Source organism: Podarcis pityusensis (genome assembly GCF_964106645.2).
Source record: "Podarcis pityusensis genome assembly, chromosome: 13".
NCBI lineage: Eukaryota > Metazoa > Chordata > Lepidosauria > Squamata > Lacertidae > Podarcis > Podarcis pityusensis.
This window is the reverse complement of record NC_138038.1, coordinates 28,542,097-28,560,949: the sequence shown is the minus strand read 5'-3', so window position 1 is coordinate 28,560,949 and position 18,853 is coordinate 28,542,097. Positions and strand designations below refer to the sequence as shown.

The 18,853-nt window shown below is 41.9% G+C and overlaps 3 protein-coding genes across 3 annotated transcripts in view; all 3 read left to right on the top strand.

The window, feature by feature from the left end:
* LOC308461507 (olfactory receptor 10A2-like) overlaps positions 1–18,853 on the top strand; it is a gene marked incomplete at its 3' end in the record, with an annotated part of 63,694 nt that overhangs the window by 33,280 nt on the left and 11,561 nt on the right. The window lies entirely within an intron of this gene.
* Positions 1,724–3,224, top strand: LOC308461835 (olfactory receptor 10A2-like; the record flags this gene model as incomplete). The annotated part of the gene is made up of 2 exons (XM_080979000.1): positions 1,724–1,760; positions 2,270–3,224. The coding sequence occupies exon 2, from the start codon at positions 2,271–2,273 to the stop codon at positions 3,222–3,224; it is 954 nt and encodes a 317-aa protein (XP_080835126.1). The 5' UTR covers positions 1,724–1,760; position 2,270.
* Positions 8,170–17,489, top strand: LOC308461508 (olfactory receptor 10A7-like; the record flags this gene model as incomplete). Its single annotated transcript, XM_080978504.1, has 2 exons — positions 8,170–8,283; positions 16,680–17,489. 2 exons carry the CDS (start codon positions 8,170–8,172, stop codon positions 17,487–17,489), a joined length of 924 nt encoding a protein of 307 aa, XP_080834630.1.

Sequence of the window (18,853 nt, the reverse complement as noted above, 5' to 3'; positions counted from 1 at the left end):
TATTTGTTCCTTTAAAATGCGAAAGAGAACAATGGAATCATTATGTTTGTCTTCTTTTAACTGTCTGTCAAAAACATTTGTCTATAGTCAATGAACTTTCCAAAAACGTCTGTCCTGACACCCTGCTCCCAGGTTCAAGACGGTGGAAAATTACTTTTCTTTACACTCTCTCCTGCAAGTTTAAACAATCCGGAAAAAATCCCCCCTCTTCTCTTGCTTCCAAAGGGGGTTCAGTAGTTTTAGATGATGAAAGTTGATCCTTTACAAATGATTTTCTGAACTCTAGTTTGCCATGTCTTTGCTTTAATCTATCTACAAGAAACAGAAGGCTGACTTCCTGTTTAGACCTTCCCATTTCAGTGCCAAATTAAGAAGAATTTCCTAATCCAAATTTTCCCTTCTACTCACAGATCATTGTTTAAAGTCCAATTGTCCGAATTTGATCTGCTCATGGGTAGTTGTTTTGTAACCAAATTGTCCCAGGAAAAAGGTAGCGCTCTCCGGCAACGGCTGTGCGGCTTCGCTCCATGGAAGAAGCAGTTGACTGTCAGCACTGCGCCACTAGCCACTCTTCACTCCGGAGCCCTTAGTTGGGTTCCTTTACGGATTGGGGGGGCGCGAAAGGTGCCCGCCGAGTCCCATGGTCACAGGCTTCCTCCGCCTGTGATTTTTTGAAGGGTCCCCGCTTCGCCGTAGCGAAATAGACCCGTTTTCCGTGGAGCCAGTCCCTCCGGATCAGAGGGAGTCTGCCATTACCGATGGCGCCACCCCGGAAGTCTCTAAAGCTTCTTTTCTGAATGCTTCCACATCACCTCCTTCAGAGCTTCCTCATGAAAAAACACTCTTTTAAGTTGAATTGGAGCAAATGTCAAACCTCAGAAAACCCGAATTGACATTTGCTCTGATTCTGCCTGGAAGAGTGGGTTTTCATGGGGAAAGCGCTGGCATGGGGGGCGGGGAACCAAGGACACAGAGATTTAAATCCCGTATTTGTGCTTGGAAAATGATGGGGAACTGAGCATTAATTCTTGTTTGTTTGCAATAGGTTATACAATATGGTCAAGAAAGTGTTTTAACATTACAGTATATTTGTTGGAATCAATCTGTCTCAATCAATCTGATTGTTTGAGGACAATCAAACCACTGAATTGGCAGAAATGAATGAATGTTCTGGGCTGCTCAGATGACAAGACCCCCTTCTCAACCTCACTGATGTGGTCGAGAAAAGACACCAATACATTTGACACCAGCTTAACTGCCGGAGTTGTCCCTGAAGACAGCTTCTGGGAGCCACAGGTGACAGCTGAGTGGAGGGTGGGGACCAAAGGGAAACAAACTACCCAAGAAGAATCATTTGTGTACCAACAGAGCTACTACCCCTCCCCACCCCATTCACCCCATGCAAGGGGTTGGACTAGAGGACCCTTGGGTCCCTTCCAACTCTACAGTTATATAATTCTATGTGTGCATAGCCGTATGCCCCATAGAACAAAGAATGAAGGGCTTTAAAGTCATCTTAATAGAAATATCACAATGGATAACTGAATAGCTACATTAATGAATCTGCCTGATCAGTGAGTTATTCATTGTGATCTGTCTTGGAGCACAGCTCCCAGAGGGAAGAATCTGGCAGAATAAAACATGGTGAAGAGGCAAATACACTGAAAGCAGCGTATACCTTCTATAATTGTGCCTGAGAAATCTCTAGTGCAACTAGGGCGTCAGGAACAGAGAGCTGGGTGTGACCTTCCAGGGCTTCAGTAAGTACCAGATTGTTTTCTTTTGTAGCCTTTGACATGTTTCACTCTGAAGGAACACATTTCGTAAATTCTTTCTCTTGAATGATACTAAATTATTTTTGGACAATGTTTATTTTTCAAGTTTGATGCCTTTTAATAATGTTATTTAGGAACAATCCTACCAAAGGTTAGCACTTGCTATGTTTAATAAAGAAAATTATATAGATGGAAATGAATATATAGATGGAAATTTCAGAGAAATCTCTTGTATGATTATTAAAAAATTCTTCCCCATATGAACAAGACACAGAAGCTATAGGTATAATTTAGAATTTTTATTATAAGATCACTGCTAAATCCTATTGATTCCAATCCAGATAAACACTGCAGTATGTGCCTTTGAATCATTCCCTGATCAGCTAGGCAGTCCTTGAACAGAGTTCCACATATAATCTATATAAAGAGATTTTGTATAGCCAAACAATCATATCCTAAATTACAGTAATCAGTTCTTTATGTTCTCTTTCCAGGATGCAGAACCGAAAAGAATACATTCTACAAAACAGTACAGCACCAGCTAAATTCATCCTCCTGGGTCTTTCTGATGATCCAAACCTGCAAAGTGCATTATTCTCCACTTTCCTGGTACTCTATATCATCACTCTGGCAGGAAACCTTCTCATCATTCTTCTGACATTGGTTGACCCTGCCCTCCACACCCCCATGTATTTCTTCCTAAGAAACCTGTCTTTTCTGGAGATCGGCTACACATCAGTCAATGTCCCTAAGATGCTGGCAAACCTCCTTTCCGGAAATAAATCCATCTCTTTCATCGGATGTGCTCTGCAGACCTACTTTATATTCTTCCTTGGTGGGTCAGAATGTTTCCTCCTGGCCGCAATGGCCTATGATCGATATGTTGCCATATGTAAGCCCTTACACTACCACGTCTTGATGAGCCAAAAGGTTTATTCTACTTTAGCTGGAGCATCTTGGTTAAGTGGGTTTCTGATGTCCTTTGGTCACACCACCATGATGTTTACTCTCTCCTATTGTGGCTCCAATGTAATCAACCACTTCTTTTGTGACATCCCTCCTTTGCTGAAATTGGCTTGTGGGGACACCTCAAGGGTTGAAATTGCAGTCTTTGTGGCGACTATGATTTTTGGGACTTTGCCTTTTATCCTGATCTTGATGTCTTATGCTGGCATTATAATCACCATTTTGAAGATCTCGTCCTCTGAAGGTCGGAAGAAAACCTTTTCCACTTGCTCTTCACATCTCATTGTGGTGACCTTGTTCTATGGTTCTGCTTGTATTACATATTTGAAGCCCAATTCCACTTACTCACCAAACACTGACAAATTTCTCTCACTTTTCTATACTGTTATCGGTCCCATTTTGAACCCCCTCATATACAGCCTGAGGAATAAAGAGGTAAAGGGTGCCTTTAAAAGAATTTGGGATAGAAGACCCTTTCGGTGATAAAAATGAACTGACATATGGTGGGAGTTCCAAAATAGGTAGGAACTTGTACCTACTAATTTCTGAAAGCATTAGCTTGGATCCATAATTTTTTATTAGAACTGTGGTCCCCTTAAAATTAATGGGATTAAGTTAATTATGCTTTAATATATGTCCCTTGATTTAAATGGGAATTTAATTCATCTAACCTTGCCTTTATCTACCCAACAGCTCAAACAGTAGGACAATTTATTGTAAACAAATTTGTGTGAGGAAAGATTGTGGTTCCCTCCTAGTGAAATCACCAGAAATCCCCCAAAATATATCTCTGAGAGGGTTGAGGATTCCTCCTAAACAATTTTTGTTGGGGAATGGATTGAAAACTATTGGAGGAAGTGGGAATAATCCTCGATTAAGCTTGGAACCTAATATAACTTAATATGAAGGTCATTCACTGACACAAAATTTCCTGTCCCTTCATCCAATACCATCGGAGCCCAAGGGTAGATCGCATGTATTATTTGCAAAAGGTCCCATGTTCAGTCCAGACAGTGCTGGGAAAGATTTTTTTCCTGAAATTCTGGGAAACCTCTGCCTAACTGCATTCAGAGGCGGCGTTTATTGCATGAGTTTTTCCGTTATGCTAGTGCTTCTGTCCCAATTTCTAACATCCCTTTTGCACTTCAATAGCAGCTGCATTCCAGAATTGTGGTTTTTTTTAAAACAACAACAACAACAACAACAACAACAACACAACCACAACTTGATTCTCCACCATGCTGCATTAGATTTTAAATGGCAGGAGATAATTATATGCAGGGATACTGCCCACATTTTGTCACATGAACTCACAATGCAATAATTCCCTCTCTTTGGACTTCTCCTAGCATGATTCTGTTCCAGAGGTGTTTCCATTTGTCTGAATCAGCCAGTACAAAGAAGCCCAATCCCATCTTTTTTCTGCATTAATTTCCAAAATTTGCAGAGACTAAATTAGCATTGATTGGCATTCCCCTGGCTACTGACTGCCTTGTGATTGTCTGGGCAGTTCCAGATATCATGCAAGACCTACTTGGATCAAAACTCTTAGAAGTGAACTGTTGCCATATAGCCCATTGTCTCTCAACATCCCTCATATAACTTGACCATCACAGACCCTCCATGTTTTCCTTTTTTTTACAAGGACAGTCCTGGAGTTACAGAAGCTGCCTCAGTTTCTGATTTGATCCCAGAATGCCCCACTTTTCGTTAGAATGTCCCTATTTTCACTGGAGAAATATGGTGTGTATGGAGTTAGGCAACCCCCCCGAGCCAATTACATAAGTAACTATAGAGCCTTTAGAAGATATCTCAAGATATCTGTATAGGGAAGTTTTTAAACATTTTATTCAGTTTTTATATATTTTGGAAGCCACCCAGAGTGGCTGGGGCAACCCAGGCATATGGGCAGTGGATTTATAATGATAGCAGCAGCAACAACAACACTAATAATAATAATAATAATAATAATAATAATAATAATAATATTAGAAGAAGATGTCCCACTTTTCATTGGAGAAATATTGGAGGGTCTGCAATCAATGCTGCTATTTTGCACAGAATGAGACCCAAAGGCTGATTGTAAGTAGCTGCAGTAAGATAGGTACTACAGGTGGTTGAACTAGTTAACCCTCAGGGTCCCTTCCAAGTCTACGATTCTATGATACTATGATAGGCAGGCATGGGATAACCTGTGGGTAATTTTTTTATTTTTTTTATTTTGTTGAAGCAACTTGCTGTCTTCCATTTGCCCTCTTACTTTCTGCTTAGCTCTTAATAAACTTCATCAAAATAACTGTGGATTATCGTGTGTATTGCTGCTGGACCCAAAGGGAATTTTTCACTTATGTGTATACACCATTTTGGAGTCATACTACATGTGATAAGATTGGAGTCTGCCAAAGAAGAGAAAGCTACATTGGGGTCAGAGAAGATCCAGGAAGGCTAGGTGATCTCTGTATCTCCCCTCCTCATTACCTGCCTTGGATCCTCTGAAATCACCCATCTGGGGGCAGAGCATGTTAAGCAGGTGGAGGGGAACCTTACTTGCTAGTTCTGGCTTAACTGGCCTACACCCAGACTGACAGCGGTGGAATGAAGGGAACAAAGGTTCTCCCCACTCCTTCCACTGTACCTTTTGCCAACTTTGTTTTGTATGCCAAATGGTGGTAACTACAACTTTTATTGGTGAAACCAAGCCTGGTCTCAGTCATTCAGGACAATCACCCCTGTAGCCCTTTCAAAGACTTATAATTGCCAATGTAGAATATGTAAACCTGTCTGTCTATCTATCTATCTATCATCTATCTATCTATCTATCATCTATCGCAGGGACACGGGTGGTGCTGTGGTCCGAATAACTGAGCCTCTTGGGCTTGCCGATCTGAAGGCTGGCATTTCGAATCCCTGTTATGGGATGAGCTCCCCTTGCTCTGTCCCAGATCCTGCCAGCCCAGCAGTTCGAAAGCATACCAGCGTGAGTAGATAAATAGGTACTGCTTACTGCTGGTGCAGGAAGGTAAACAGTGTTTCTGCGCGCTTGTTTCCATCTTGGTGCCCCTTGCACCAGAAGCAGTTTAGTCATGCTGGCCACATGACCCAGAAAGCTGTCAGTAGACAAATGCCAGCTCCCTCGGCCTGAAAGCGAGATGAGCGCCACAACCCCATAGGCGCCTTTGATTGGACTTAACCATCCAGGGGTCCATTACCTTTTACCTACCTACCTATCTATCATCTCCATTTCTATATCTATCTATCTATCATCTATCATCTATCTATCATCTATCTATCATCTATCTATTTATCTATATCTATCTATCTATTATTTCTCTATCTATCTAATCTATCTATCTATCTATCTATCTATCTATTGTCAGCTTCATTCCAGAGCTGACAGAGACTGGGAATGAGAACAGACAAAGAGAGATAAGGACACTGGAATGTGAGAGGGAGGAGGGACAGCCTAGTGGCATGGCTTCAGAGAAAGAGAGCAGGCAGCAGATAGCAATGGTAACCTGATCCCTGAGCATAGTGAGCAAGGAAAGGGGAGTCAGAGCAGAGATACACAAAATAGCAGTCTTAGCTCAGAAACAGAGGGAGGGAGACCGGGAATAGCCAGCCCAAAAATCTGAGGGTGCGAAAAGGTCAGTGAGAGGAGGGGAAAAGAGCAAAAGCGAAAGGGCTTTTTCCCCTGTTGGAGGAAGAGGAAGGGGTGGAGTTTAGACTCGGCAACTACGAACTTGGAGTCAGACACGGAGTGAAGGAGCTCCAAAGTGATTTATGTGTTTGAGCAATAAACCTGAGATAATTACTACCAGTGTCTCGCTTCTGTGGGAGAGCCAAGCCATTACTCTATCTATCTATCTATCTATCTATCTATCCACAAACACATCTCTCTCTTGGGGGAAAAAGGATGTTAGTGGTCCAGCTTGATATTAAGGTCAGTTCGAGATGGCCTGTTTATTAAGCATTCTTACTGATTTCTTTGTACAAAGTTTCTGGCAAGCTTAGGCATCTTCCACACTTATCCTTTCCCACACTTTCCAGACAGGGTTGAAAGTTTAAAGCTTCATTTCTGAATGCTTCCACATTACCTTCCCCAGAGCTTCCTTGTGAAAATCCACTCTTCAGAGTTGAATTGGAGCAAATGTAACACCTCAGAAAACCTGAATTGACATTTGCCCTGATTCTGCCTGGAAGAGTGGGTTTTCATGGTGAAAGCTCTGGTGTAGGGGGAAAAAATCCCACAAGGATACAGAGATTTAAATCTCGGACCTATGCCCGGAAAATGATGGGGGAAAGGTTAGTATAGATAAACCCTTAGACAACATCAGGTATTTACTGAGCATTAATTCTTGTTTGTTGGCAGAAGGTTATACAACTTGGTCAAGAAAGTGTTTTCCCATTATATTTGTTGGCCTCAGTCTGCCTCAGGAGATAATCAAACCACTGAATTGGCAGAATTGAAGGGCCATCCTGGACACAAGCCTGAGCAGTGTGTATTGATGTTCTGGGCTGCTCACATGACAAGACCCCTTTTTCAACTTCACAGATGTGGTCGAGAGGAAAACAGCAATACATTTGGCACCAGCTTAACTGCAGGAGTTGTCCCAAAAGACAGATTCTGGGAACCACAGGTAACAGCTGAGTGGAGGGTGGAGACCAAAGGGGAACAAACTAAACAAGAAGAATCATGTGTGTACCAACAGAGGTACCACCTGTCCCAAACCCATATGCCCCATGCAAGGGGTTGGACTAGATGACCCTTGGGTCCCTTCCAACTCTACAATTCTATAATTCTATGTCTGCACAACAATATGCCCCATAGAACAAAGGATGAGGGGCTTTAAAGTTAATATAGTAGAAATATCACAATGGATAACTGAATAGGTACATTAATGCATCTGCCTGATCAGTGAGTTATTCATTGTGATCTGTCTTGGAGCACGGCTCCCAGAGGGAAGAATCTGGCAAAATAAAACATGGTGAAGAGGCAAATACACTGAAAGCAACCTAGGATCACTCACTACCTTCTATAACTGTCCCTGAGAAATCTCTAGTGCAACTAGGGTGTCAGGAACAGAGATCTGGGTGTGACCTTCCAGGGCTTCAGTAAGTACCAGATTGTTTTCTTTTGTAGCCTTTGACATGTTTCACTCTGAAGGAACACACTTTGTACATTCTTTCTCATGAATGATACTAAATAATTTCTTGGACAATGTTTATTTTTTAAATTGATGCCTTTTAATAATGTTATTTAGGAACAATCCTGCCAAATGTTAGCACTTGCTATGTTTAATAAAGAAAATGATTATTATACAGCCTGGTAGTCATTGAACGGAGTCCGTATATAATCTACATAAAATGATTCTGCATAGTCAAACAATCTTACTCTATCTTCATCAGTTCTTTATGTTCTCTTTCCAGGATGCAGAACAGAAAAGAATGCATTCTACAAAATAGTACAGCACCAGCTAAATTCATCCTCCTGGGTCTTTCTGATGATCCCAACCTGCAAACTGCATTGTTCTCCACTTTCCTGGTACTCTATATCATCACTCTGGCAGGAAACCTTCCCATCTTTCTTTTGACATTTGCTGACCCTGCCCTGCACACTCCCATGTATTTCTTCCTAAGAAACCTGTCTTTTCTGGAGATCTGCTACACATCAGTAAATGTCCCTAAGATGCTGGCAAACCTCCTTTCTGGAAATAAATCCATCTCCTTCATCGGATGTGCTCTGCAGACCTACTTTGTATTCTTCCTTGGTGGGTCAGAATGTTTCCTCTTGGCCTCAATGGCCTATGATCGATATGTTGCCATTTGTAAGCCTTTACACTACTCCGTCCTGATGAGCGAAAATATTTATATTACTTTAGCTGTGGCATCTTGGTTAAGTGGGTTTTTGATGTCCTTTGGACTCACCAGCATGGTGTTTACTGTCTCCTATTGTGGCTCCAATGTGATCAACCACTTCTTTTGTGACATCCCTCCTTTGCTGAAATTGGCTTGTGGGGACACCTCAGGGGTTGAGATTTCAGTCTTTGTGGCCACTATGATTTTTGTGACTTTGCCTTTTATCCTGATCTTGATGTCTTATGCTGGCATTATAACAACCATTTTGAAGATCTCGTCCTCTGAAGGTCGGAAGAAGACCTTCTCCACCTGCTCTTCACACCTCATTGTGGTGACCTTGTTCTATGGTTCTGCTTGTATTACATATTTGAAGCCCAATTCCACTTACTCACCAAACACTGGCAAATTCCTCTCCCTTTTCTATACTGTTATCGGTCCCATTTTGAACCCCCTCATATACAGCTTGAGGAATAAAGAGGTAAAACGTGCCTTTAAAAGAATCTGGGATAGAAAGCCTTTTGGGTGATAAAAATACATAACTGTATTGAGGGTGTCCCAAAACAGGTAGGGACTTGTACCTACTAATTTCTGAAATCATTAACTTGGATCCAGAATGATTTAGTTGACCTGTGGTCCAATTAACATTAAAGGGATTAAGTTAATTTTGCTTTAATATATGTCGCTTGATTTAAATGGCAATTTTTGTCATCTAACCTTGCCTGTATCTACCTAACAACTCAAACAGTCGGATAATTTATAGCAAATAAATTTGTGTGAGGAAAGATTCTTGTTCCCTCCTAGTGAAATCACCAAAAATCCCCCAAAAGATATCTCTGCGAGAGTTGAGGATTTCTCTTAAACAATTTGTGTTGGGGAATAGATGGAAAACTATTGGGGGAAGTGTGAATCATCCTCGATTAAGCTTGGAACCTAATATAACAATATCTCTGTCAGAATGTTTCCTGCCCCTTCATCCATTAACATCGGAGCCCAAGGGTAGATTGCAAGCTTTGTATGCAAAAGGTCCCATGTTCAGTCCAGGCAGGGCTGAGAAAGACTTTTCCTGAAACTCTAGGGAACTTCTGCCAAGCTGCATTCAGATGTGGGGTTTATTGAATGTGTTTTGCCGGTTATGAAACTAGTGCTTCTGTCCCAATTTCTAACATCCCTTTTGCACTTCAATAGCTGCTGCATTCCAGAACTGTGGGTTTTTGTTTTTGTTTTTTGTTTTAAAAAAATGCTACTCCATCATGCTGCACTAGATTTTAAATGGCAGGAAGGAATTATATGCAGGGATACTGCCCACATTTTGTCACATGAACTCAAACGCAATAATTCCCTCTCTTTGGACTTCTCCTAGCATGCTTCTGTTCCAGAGGCGTTTCCATTTGTCTGAGTCAGCTAGTATAAAGAACCCCAAACCCACCTTTTTTCTGCATTAATTTCCAAAATTTGCAGAGTCTAAATTAGCATTGATTGGCATTCCCCTGGCTACTGACTGCCTTGTGATTGTCTGGACAATGCCAGATATCATTCAATTCCTACCTGGATCAAAACTCTTAGAAGTGAACTGCTGTCATATAGCCCATTGTCTCTCAACATCCCTCATATTACTTGACCATCATGGACCCTCCACATTTCCCTTTTTGACAGGGATAGTCCTGGATTTACTGAAGCTGTCTCAGTTTCTGATTCGATCCCAGAATGTCCCAGTTTTCCTTAGGATGTCCCTATTTTCATTGGAGAAATGTTGGAGGTATGGAGTTAGGCATCTCCCGAGCCAATAAGTAAGTAACTATAGATAAGTAACTATAGAGCCAACTATAGTTAAGTAACTATAGAGCCTGAAGGTTGCCCTGTATTGGGCAGTTTTTAAACATTTTATTCAGTTTTTTTATATGTTGGAAGCCACCCAGAGTGGCTGGGGCAACCCAGTCATATGGCAAGGAGATTTATAATGAAAGCAGCAGCAGCAGCAACAACAACAACGCTAAAGAAAATAATAATACTAGAAGATGTCCCTCTTTTCATTAGATAGATATTGGAGAGTCTGTAATCAATGCTGCTACTTTGCACAGAATGAGATCCAAAGGCTGATTGTTAGTAGCTACAGTAAGATAGGTACTACGGGAGGTTGAACCAGTTAACCCTCAGGGTCCCTTCCAAGTCTATGATTCTATGATACTATGATAGGCAGGCATGGGTTAACCTGTGGGTGGATTTCTTATTTTTATTTTATTTTGTTGAAGCAAATTTCTGTCCTCCATTTGCTCTCTTACTTTCTGCTTAGCTCTTAATAAACTTCATCAAAATAACTGCATGGATTATCGTGTGTATTGTTGCCAGACCAAAAGGGAATTTTTCACTTGTGTGTCTACAACATTTTTTTTTTAAGAATAATTTTTTATTAACCGACCAATCACAACAAATCAAACCAAATTACATAAATTCCAAATTACACAGCCGAATTTTAAATTTTTGTTGGGGGTACCCATATTTCAAGTTCCAAAGGGGATCCAATCAACTTCTTGCTTCTTGCTGCTGTTTTAATGTCCACAAATCTAACCTTATGATGTTCACAGTACTATCCAGTCCTTTCTTATTGTTTTTCCACATCTCTTGTTGTTATTTTCATATATTTTCCCTTTCTCTTTGTGACCTCTGATAGTCTCCGCAAGCTGGTTAGAACAGTTTGTAATCCTGCGTGGATTTTTTTTTTTTTTTTATCCAATAGCCATATCCAGACGTTTTCCATGTAACATCACTTCCATACATTAAAACAGTCTTAGCATCATTAATCTTCACCAATCTGCCTCCTTTCTCAAAACCTCTGAGGAGATTCACCAGGAATGCAGTCTGAAAACAAGTCCGTTCCTCCTCCCGGCTATAAATCCTTTGGCAAGATGGCGACTCCGAATTAATTGCTGCGCCATTCCAAAAGCTCTTATTGCTTCTCGATCTCCATAAAGCATACTTTGGGTTAAAGTTTATCTCCACACAGACCTGCTTGGGTCAGTTCAACCGACGATTCTAATGAGGAGGGATTCCTGTAAATCACATAGAAGGAAAGTAAAAAAGGTTCCCCCCCCCATTCAGTCCCGTTGTCAGCATAACCAGCCTTTGGTGTATCTTCATCGTAAAATATTCCTGTTTCTCCAACTCGTCGTCTTCTTTCGCAGAGGTCACTTAAATTAGCAGACTTCACTCCCCTTCTTCACTTGAAGAAGAAGAAGAAGAAGAGTTTGGATTTGATATCCCGCCTTTCACTCCCTTTAAGGAGTCTCAAAGCGGCTAACATTCTCCTTTCCCTTCCTCCCCCACAACAAACACTCTGTGAGGTGAGTGGGGCTGAGAGACTTCAAAGAAGTGTGACTGGCCCAAGGTCACCCAGCAGCTGCATGTGGAGGAGCGGAGACTCAAACCCGGTTCCCCAGATTATGAGACTACCGCTCTTAACCACTACACCACACTGGCTCTCGCATTTGCTTCTTTTGTAATTAATTATTCCAAATTGCTGCAGCTAGTGCGCGATCAGAGACAGCATCCAGGAGAGCCGAGGTCCACACGGGGGCATTCTGCCTAGTGCCCTCACCCGCTTCATTCGAATTAGGGGGTGATTTATGGGCACAGCAGGCAAGGGCAGTGTTCCCCATTTCCTTGGGGCAACAAGGGAGGCTGCCTACTCCCATAACAGCCTCTTAATTACCCCGTGTGGGTCGGAGAGATGGTATTGTCAGCCATCTTCCAATGTGCCCCTAGTGGCCCCCCGTGTCTACAACATTTTGGAGTCATGCTACATGTGATGAGATTGGAGTCTGCCAAGTAGGAGAAAGCTACATTGGGGTCAGAGAAGATCCAGGAAAGCTAGGTGCCCTCTGTGTCTCCTCTCCTCATTACCAGCCTAGGATCCTTTGAAACCACCCATTTGGGGGCAGAGCATGTTAAGGAGGTGGGGGGGAGGAGATTACTTTCTAGTTCTGCTTAACTGGCCTACACCCAGACTGACAGCAGTGGAAAGAAAGGGACAAAGCTTCTCCCCACTCCTACCACTGTACCTTTTACCAGTGTACTTTGTATGCCACATGCTGCCAACTACAACTTTTATTGGTGAAACCAAGCCTAGTCTCAGTCATTCATGAAAATTACCCCTATAGCCCTTTCAAAAGCCAATGTAGAATTTCTTTCTTTCTTTCTTTCTTTCTTTCTTTCTTTCTTTCTTTCTTTCTTTCTTTCTCTTTCTTCCTTCCTTCCTTCCTTCCTTCCTTCCTTTCTCTATCTATCTATAATCTATCTATCATCATTATCATCTATCATCAAACACATCTCTCTGTTGGAAAAAAAATAGTGGTCCAGCTTGCTAGTAAAGTCAGTTCTAAATTACCTATTTATTGTGCATTCATACAGATTTCTTTGTACAGTTTGTGGCAAGGTAAAGCATTATCCACACTTACCTTTTCTCCACGCTTTCCAGACATTGTCTGCAATTTAAAGCTTCTTTTCTGAATGCATCCACACCAACACCTCCAGAGCTTTCTCATAAAAACACACTCTTTAAAGTTGAATTGGAGCAAATGTCAAACCTCAGAAAACCCGAATTGACATTTGCTCTGATTCTGCCTGGAAGAGTGGATTTTCATGGAGAAAGCTCTGGCATGGGGGGGGGGGAGAGACCAAGGACACAATCTCGGATTTGTGACTGGAAAATGATGGGGAACTGAGCATTAATTATTGTTTGTTTGCAGGAGGTTATACAATGTGGTCAAGAAAGTGTTTTCCCATTACAGTATATTTGTTGGCATCAGTCTGTCTCAGAGGACAATCAAACCACTGAATTGGCAGAAATGAATGGATATTCTGGCCTGCCCAGATGACAAGACCCCTTTCTCAACCTCACTGATGTAGTCGAGATGAAACAGCAATACATTTGACACCAGCTTAACTGCAGGAGTTGTCCCAGAAGACAGCTTCTGGGAGCCACAGGTAACAGCTGAGTGGAGGGTGGGGACCAAAGGGGACCAAAATACCCCAGAAGAATCATGTCTGTAACAACAGAGGTACTACCCCTCCTCAAACACCCCACACACCCCATGCAGGGGCTTGGACTTGATGATCCTTACGTCCCTTCCAACTCTACAATTCTATAATTCTAAGTCTGCACGGTCGTATTCCCCATAGAACGAAGGATGAAGGGCTTTAAAATTATTTTAAAAGAACTATCACAGTGGATAACTGAATAGCTACATTAATGAATCTGCCTGCTCAGTGAATAATTCATTGTGATCTGTCTTGGAGCAGAGCTCCCAGAGGGAAGAATCTGGCAGAATAAAACATGGTGAAGAGGCAAATACACTGAAAGCAGCGTATACCTTCTATAACTGTGGCTGTGAAATCTCTAGTGCAATTAGGGCGTCAGGAACAGATAGCTGGGTGTGACCTTCCAGTGTTCAGTAAGTACCAGATTGTTTTCTTTTGAAGCCTTTGACATGTTTCACTCTGAAGGAATACACTTTGTACATTCTTTCTCATGAATGATACTAAATAATTTCTTGGACAATGTTTATTTTTCAAGTTTGATGCCTTTTAATAATCTTATTTAGGAACAATTCTACCAAAGGTTAGCACTTGCTATGTTTAATAAAGAACATGATTAGTCATCCCTGCACCGACATGGGAATTGTTCCTGAAGAAATGTTTCTCACAGGCAGATGCTCCCTCCGACCATCTGATGCATCTGTTTTCCCACCTACCTATTTGGCCTCCCACCGATCCTGACGAAATAGCCAAGCTAATAGCCCAGCTGAAATCGGGCAAAGCCCCAGGGCCCGACCTGATCCCTGCTGAAGCCATCAAACTACACCCAAAATGGTGGGCTGGCATCTTGGCCAAAACCTTCGACGCAATCAACGCTTCTGGTCTCATCCCCAAAATATGGAAGGAGGCCATTATAGTACCAATTCATAAAAAAGGTTCTCCAATGGAGCCGGAAAATTACCGTAACATCAGCCTCCTTTCGATCATAGGGAAAATTTATGCCAGCTTTTTGCTGACGAAACTATTGCGATGGGTAGATGAGACTAACCAGATTGGCCACGAACAAGCAGGGTTCAGAATTAAACGCTCTACAACTGATCATGCGATAGTTCTTTACCATCTGGCACGGAAGTACTCCTCCCCTCCCCGGGGCTACCTGTGTGCTGCTTTCTTAGATCTTAAGGCAGCCTTTGACAGCGTTCCTAGAAATATTCTTTGGGAGAAACTTGCGAAACAGGGCATCGATAGAAGACTCTTATGGCTTATAAGTCAGCTCCACGAAGGTACCCTTGCCAGAGTGAGACTTACTCCTGCGGGCGACCTCACAAATTCGATACCAATAAACAAGGGAGTGCGCCAAGGATGTATATTGGCTCCCTGCCTATTCAATCTATTCATCAGCAACATGCAAGCACCCCTAGTCAACTCATCTCCAAGTACACATGCGCCTAGACTAGCGGATTACCGCTGTCCACTCCTTTTATATGCGGACGACGCGGTAATTCTATCTTATACACGTGTTGGACTAACCAGAGCTCTGAAGATCTTTGCCACGTATTGTCAACTCAACCAATTAACCATCAATCATGCTAAATCTAAGATTCTGATTTTCGCCAGAAGTCGGAGATTATACGAATGGAAGCTTGGTGGAGCAAAAATAGAGCAAGTCCTAAAATTTCAATACCTAGGAGTTATTTTTCAATACAATTTGGGGTGGAAAGCACATATTCAACACCTACTTAACAAGGCCAAAACTCTGTCATATGCGCTCCTCCGATTTTTCTTTTCGGATGGAGCTTTGCATGTTCCCTCGGCCCTAAAGGTGTTCAAGGCAAAAGTGGTTCCCGTGCTTGCTTATGCTGCCCCGCTCTGGGCCGTGATGACAGACCTTGCTCCTCTTGAGACTCTGCAAAACCAATTCCTACGTCGGCTCCTAATGCTCCCCCTGTGCGTAAGCAACGCAGCCATGCGACTAGAATTGAAGATCGCATCCTTAGAAACTTGCCTGTGGAAGCAAGTCTTCAACTATTGGTTATCATTGTGGCATAGATTACCAGACCATTACCTTGCCCAATGCTTATGGCGAGATGAATTCTCCAGCCTTTGGACCAGTAGAATTCATGCCAAACTCCTGAGCTATGGAATCTCTCCCTTAGATTCCCTAAAACTAGATCAAATCACTGCTCAAAGACTGATCCGCCAAAGACTGGATGACATCGATTTACAGCGAAATTATATGCTGGGGGAGGTGTTTGTTCGCCCCAGAACATTGGTATCACTTTAACTTACTGCGTTCCATCATACCTCTCCTCCCTTTCGACTGTTGCCCATAGGCTGGCCTTCACCAAAGCGAGGTTTAATGTTTTTCCCTCCAATGTCCTGAGACATAGATTCTCAAAGGGCCAAGCCTCCGCCATGTGCGAATGTGATAAGGAGACGCCGGAGTCGCTTCAGCACATTATGTTCACTTGCCCCTTATTCAAGGTGCCACGGGCAAATTTGTTGGGATCAATCATACAGAAACTAGAGGGTACTCCACCAAAATTCCACCTTGCCCAAATCTTGCAGGATAAGGATACCCATACGACCCTGAAAGTGGCTAGGTTCCTGGTCGCTGTCCTTACCCAAAAGCGTTGCCAAGGAGCACCACAAGCTAATTAAGGCGTAGTATGCCATTCCATCTTATAGTATTTTATTGTTATAGTAGTGTTTTAGCGGCTGTTTTTTCCCACGTGCACAGGCTGTTATTTATGTCTTGTTTTTATCTGTATGGGCCTACGGCCGTAATAAATTATTATTATTATTATTATTGAACATGATTATTATAGAGCCTGGCAGTCATTGAACAGAGTTCCACATATCATCTATATAAAAAGATTGTGTATAGCCAAACAATCTTACTCTAAACTCATCAGTTCCTTATGTTCTCTTTCTAGGATGCAGAACAGAAAAGAATACATTGTACAAAACAGTACAACACCAGCAACGTTCATCCTCCTGGGTCTTTCTGACGATCCAAACCTGCAAAGTGCATTATTCTTCACTTTCCTGGCACTTTATATCATCACTCTGACAGGAAACCTTCTCATCATTCTTCTGACATTGGCTTACCCTGCCCTGCACACCCCCATGTATTTCTTCCTAAGAAACCTGTCTTTTCTGGAGATCTGCTACACATCAGTCAATATCCCTAAGATGCTGGCAAACCTCCTTTCTGGAAATAAATCCATCTCCTTCATTGGATGTGCTCTGCAGACCTACTTTGATTTCTTCTTCGGTGGGTCAGAATGTTTCCTCTTGGCCTCAATGGCCTATGATCGATATGTTGCCATTTGTAAGCCCTTACACTACCACATCCTGATGAGCCAAAAAGTTTCTATTACTTTAGCTGTGGCATCTTGGCTAAGTGGGTTTCTGATGTCCTTTGGACACACCAGTATGGTGTTTACTGTCTCCTACTGTGGCTCCAATGTGATCAACCACTTCTTTTGTGACATCCCTCCTTTGCTGAAATTGGCTTGTGGGGACACCTCAAGGGTTGAAATTGCAGTCTTTGTGGTGGCTATGATTTTTGTGACTTTGCCTTTTATCCTGATCTTGATGTCTTATGCTGGCATTATTACAAGCATTTTGAAGATCTCGTCCTCTGAAGGTCGGAAGAAGACCTTCTCCACCTGCTCTTCACACCTCATTGTGGTGACCTTGTTCTATGGTTCTGCTTGTATTACATATTTGAAGCCCAATTCCACTTACTCACCAAACACTGGCAAATTTCTCTCCCTTTTCTATACTATTATCGGTCCCATTTTGAACCCCCTCATATATAGCTTGAGGAATAAAGAGGTAAAACATGCCTTTTAAAAGAATCTGGAATAGAAAGCCTTTTGGCTGACATAACTGACATATCTGTATTGTGGGAGTTAAAAACAGGTAGGGACTTGTACCTACTAATTTCTGAAAGCATTAGTTTGGATCCAGAATGATTTAGTCGAACTGTAGTCCCCTTAAAATTAATGGGATTAAGTTAATTATGCTTTAATATATGTCCCTTGATTTAAATTGGTATTTAATTCATATAACCTTGCCTGTATCTACCTAACAACTCAAACAGTGGAATAATTTATAGTAAATAAATTTGTGTGAGGAAAGATTGTGGTTCCCTCCTAGTGAAATCACAAGAAATCCCCCAAAAGATATCTCTGCGAGAGTTGAGGATTTCTCTTAAACAATTTGTGTTGGGGAATAGATGGAAAACTATTGGGGGAAGTGTGAATCATCCTCGATTAAGCTTGGAACCTAATATAACAATATCTCTGTCAGAATGTTTCCTGTCCCTTCATCCATTAACATCGGAGCCCAAGGGTAGATTGCAAGCTTTGTATGCAAAAGGTCCCACGTTCAGTCCAGGAGGGCTGAGAAAGAATTTTCCTGAAACTCTAGGGAACTTCTGCCAAGCTGCATTCAGATGTGGGGTTTATTGAATGTGTTTTGCCGGTTATGAAACTAGTGCTTCTGTCCCAATTTCTAACATCCCTTTTGCACTTCAATAGCTGCTGCATTCCAGAACTGTGGGTTTTTGTTTTTGTTTTTGTTTTTTTAAAAAATGCTATTCCATCATGCTGCACTAGATTTTAAATGGCAGGAAAGAATTATATGCAGGGATACTGCCCACATTTTGTCACATGAACTCAAACGCAATAATTCCCTCTCTTTGGACTTCTCCTAGCATGCTTCTGTTCCAGAGGCGTTTCCATTTGTCTGAATCAGCTAGTATAAAGAACCCCAAACCCACCTTTTTTCTGCATTAATTTCCAAAATTTGCAGAGTCTAAATTAGCATTGATTGGCATTCCCCTGGCTACTGACTGCCTTGTGATTGTCTGGACAATGCCAGATATCATTCAAGATCTACGTGGATCAAAACTCTTAGAAATGAACTGTTTTCATATAGCCCATTGTCTATGAACATCCCTCATATTACTTGACCATCATAGACCCTCCACATTTCCCTTTTTGACAGGGATAGTCCTGGATTTACTGAAGCTGTCTCAGTTTCTGATTCGATCCCAGAATGTCCCGCTTTTCCTTAGGATGTCCCTATTTTCATTGGAGAAATGTTGGAGGTATGGAGTTAGGCATCTCCCGAGCCAATAAGTAAGTAACTATAGAGAAGTAACTCTAGAGCCATTAGAAGATATCTGAATGTTGCCCTGTATATGGGAGATT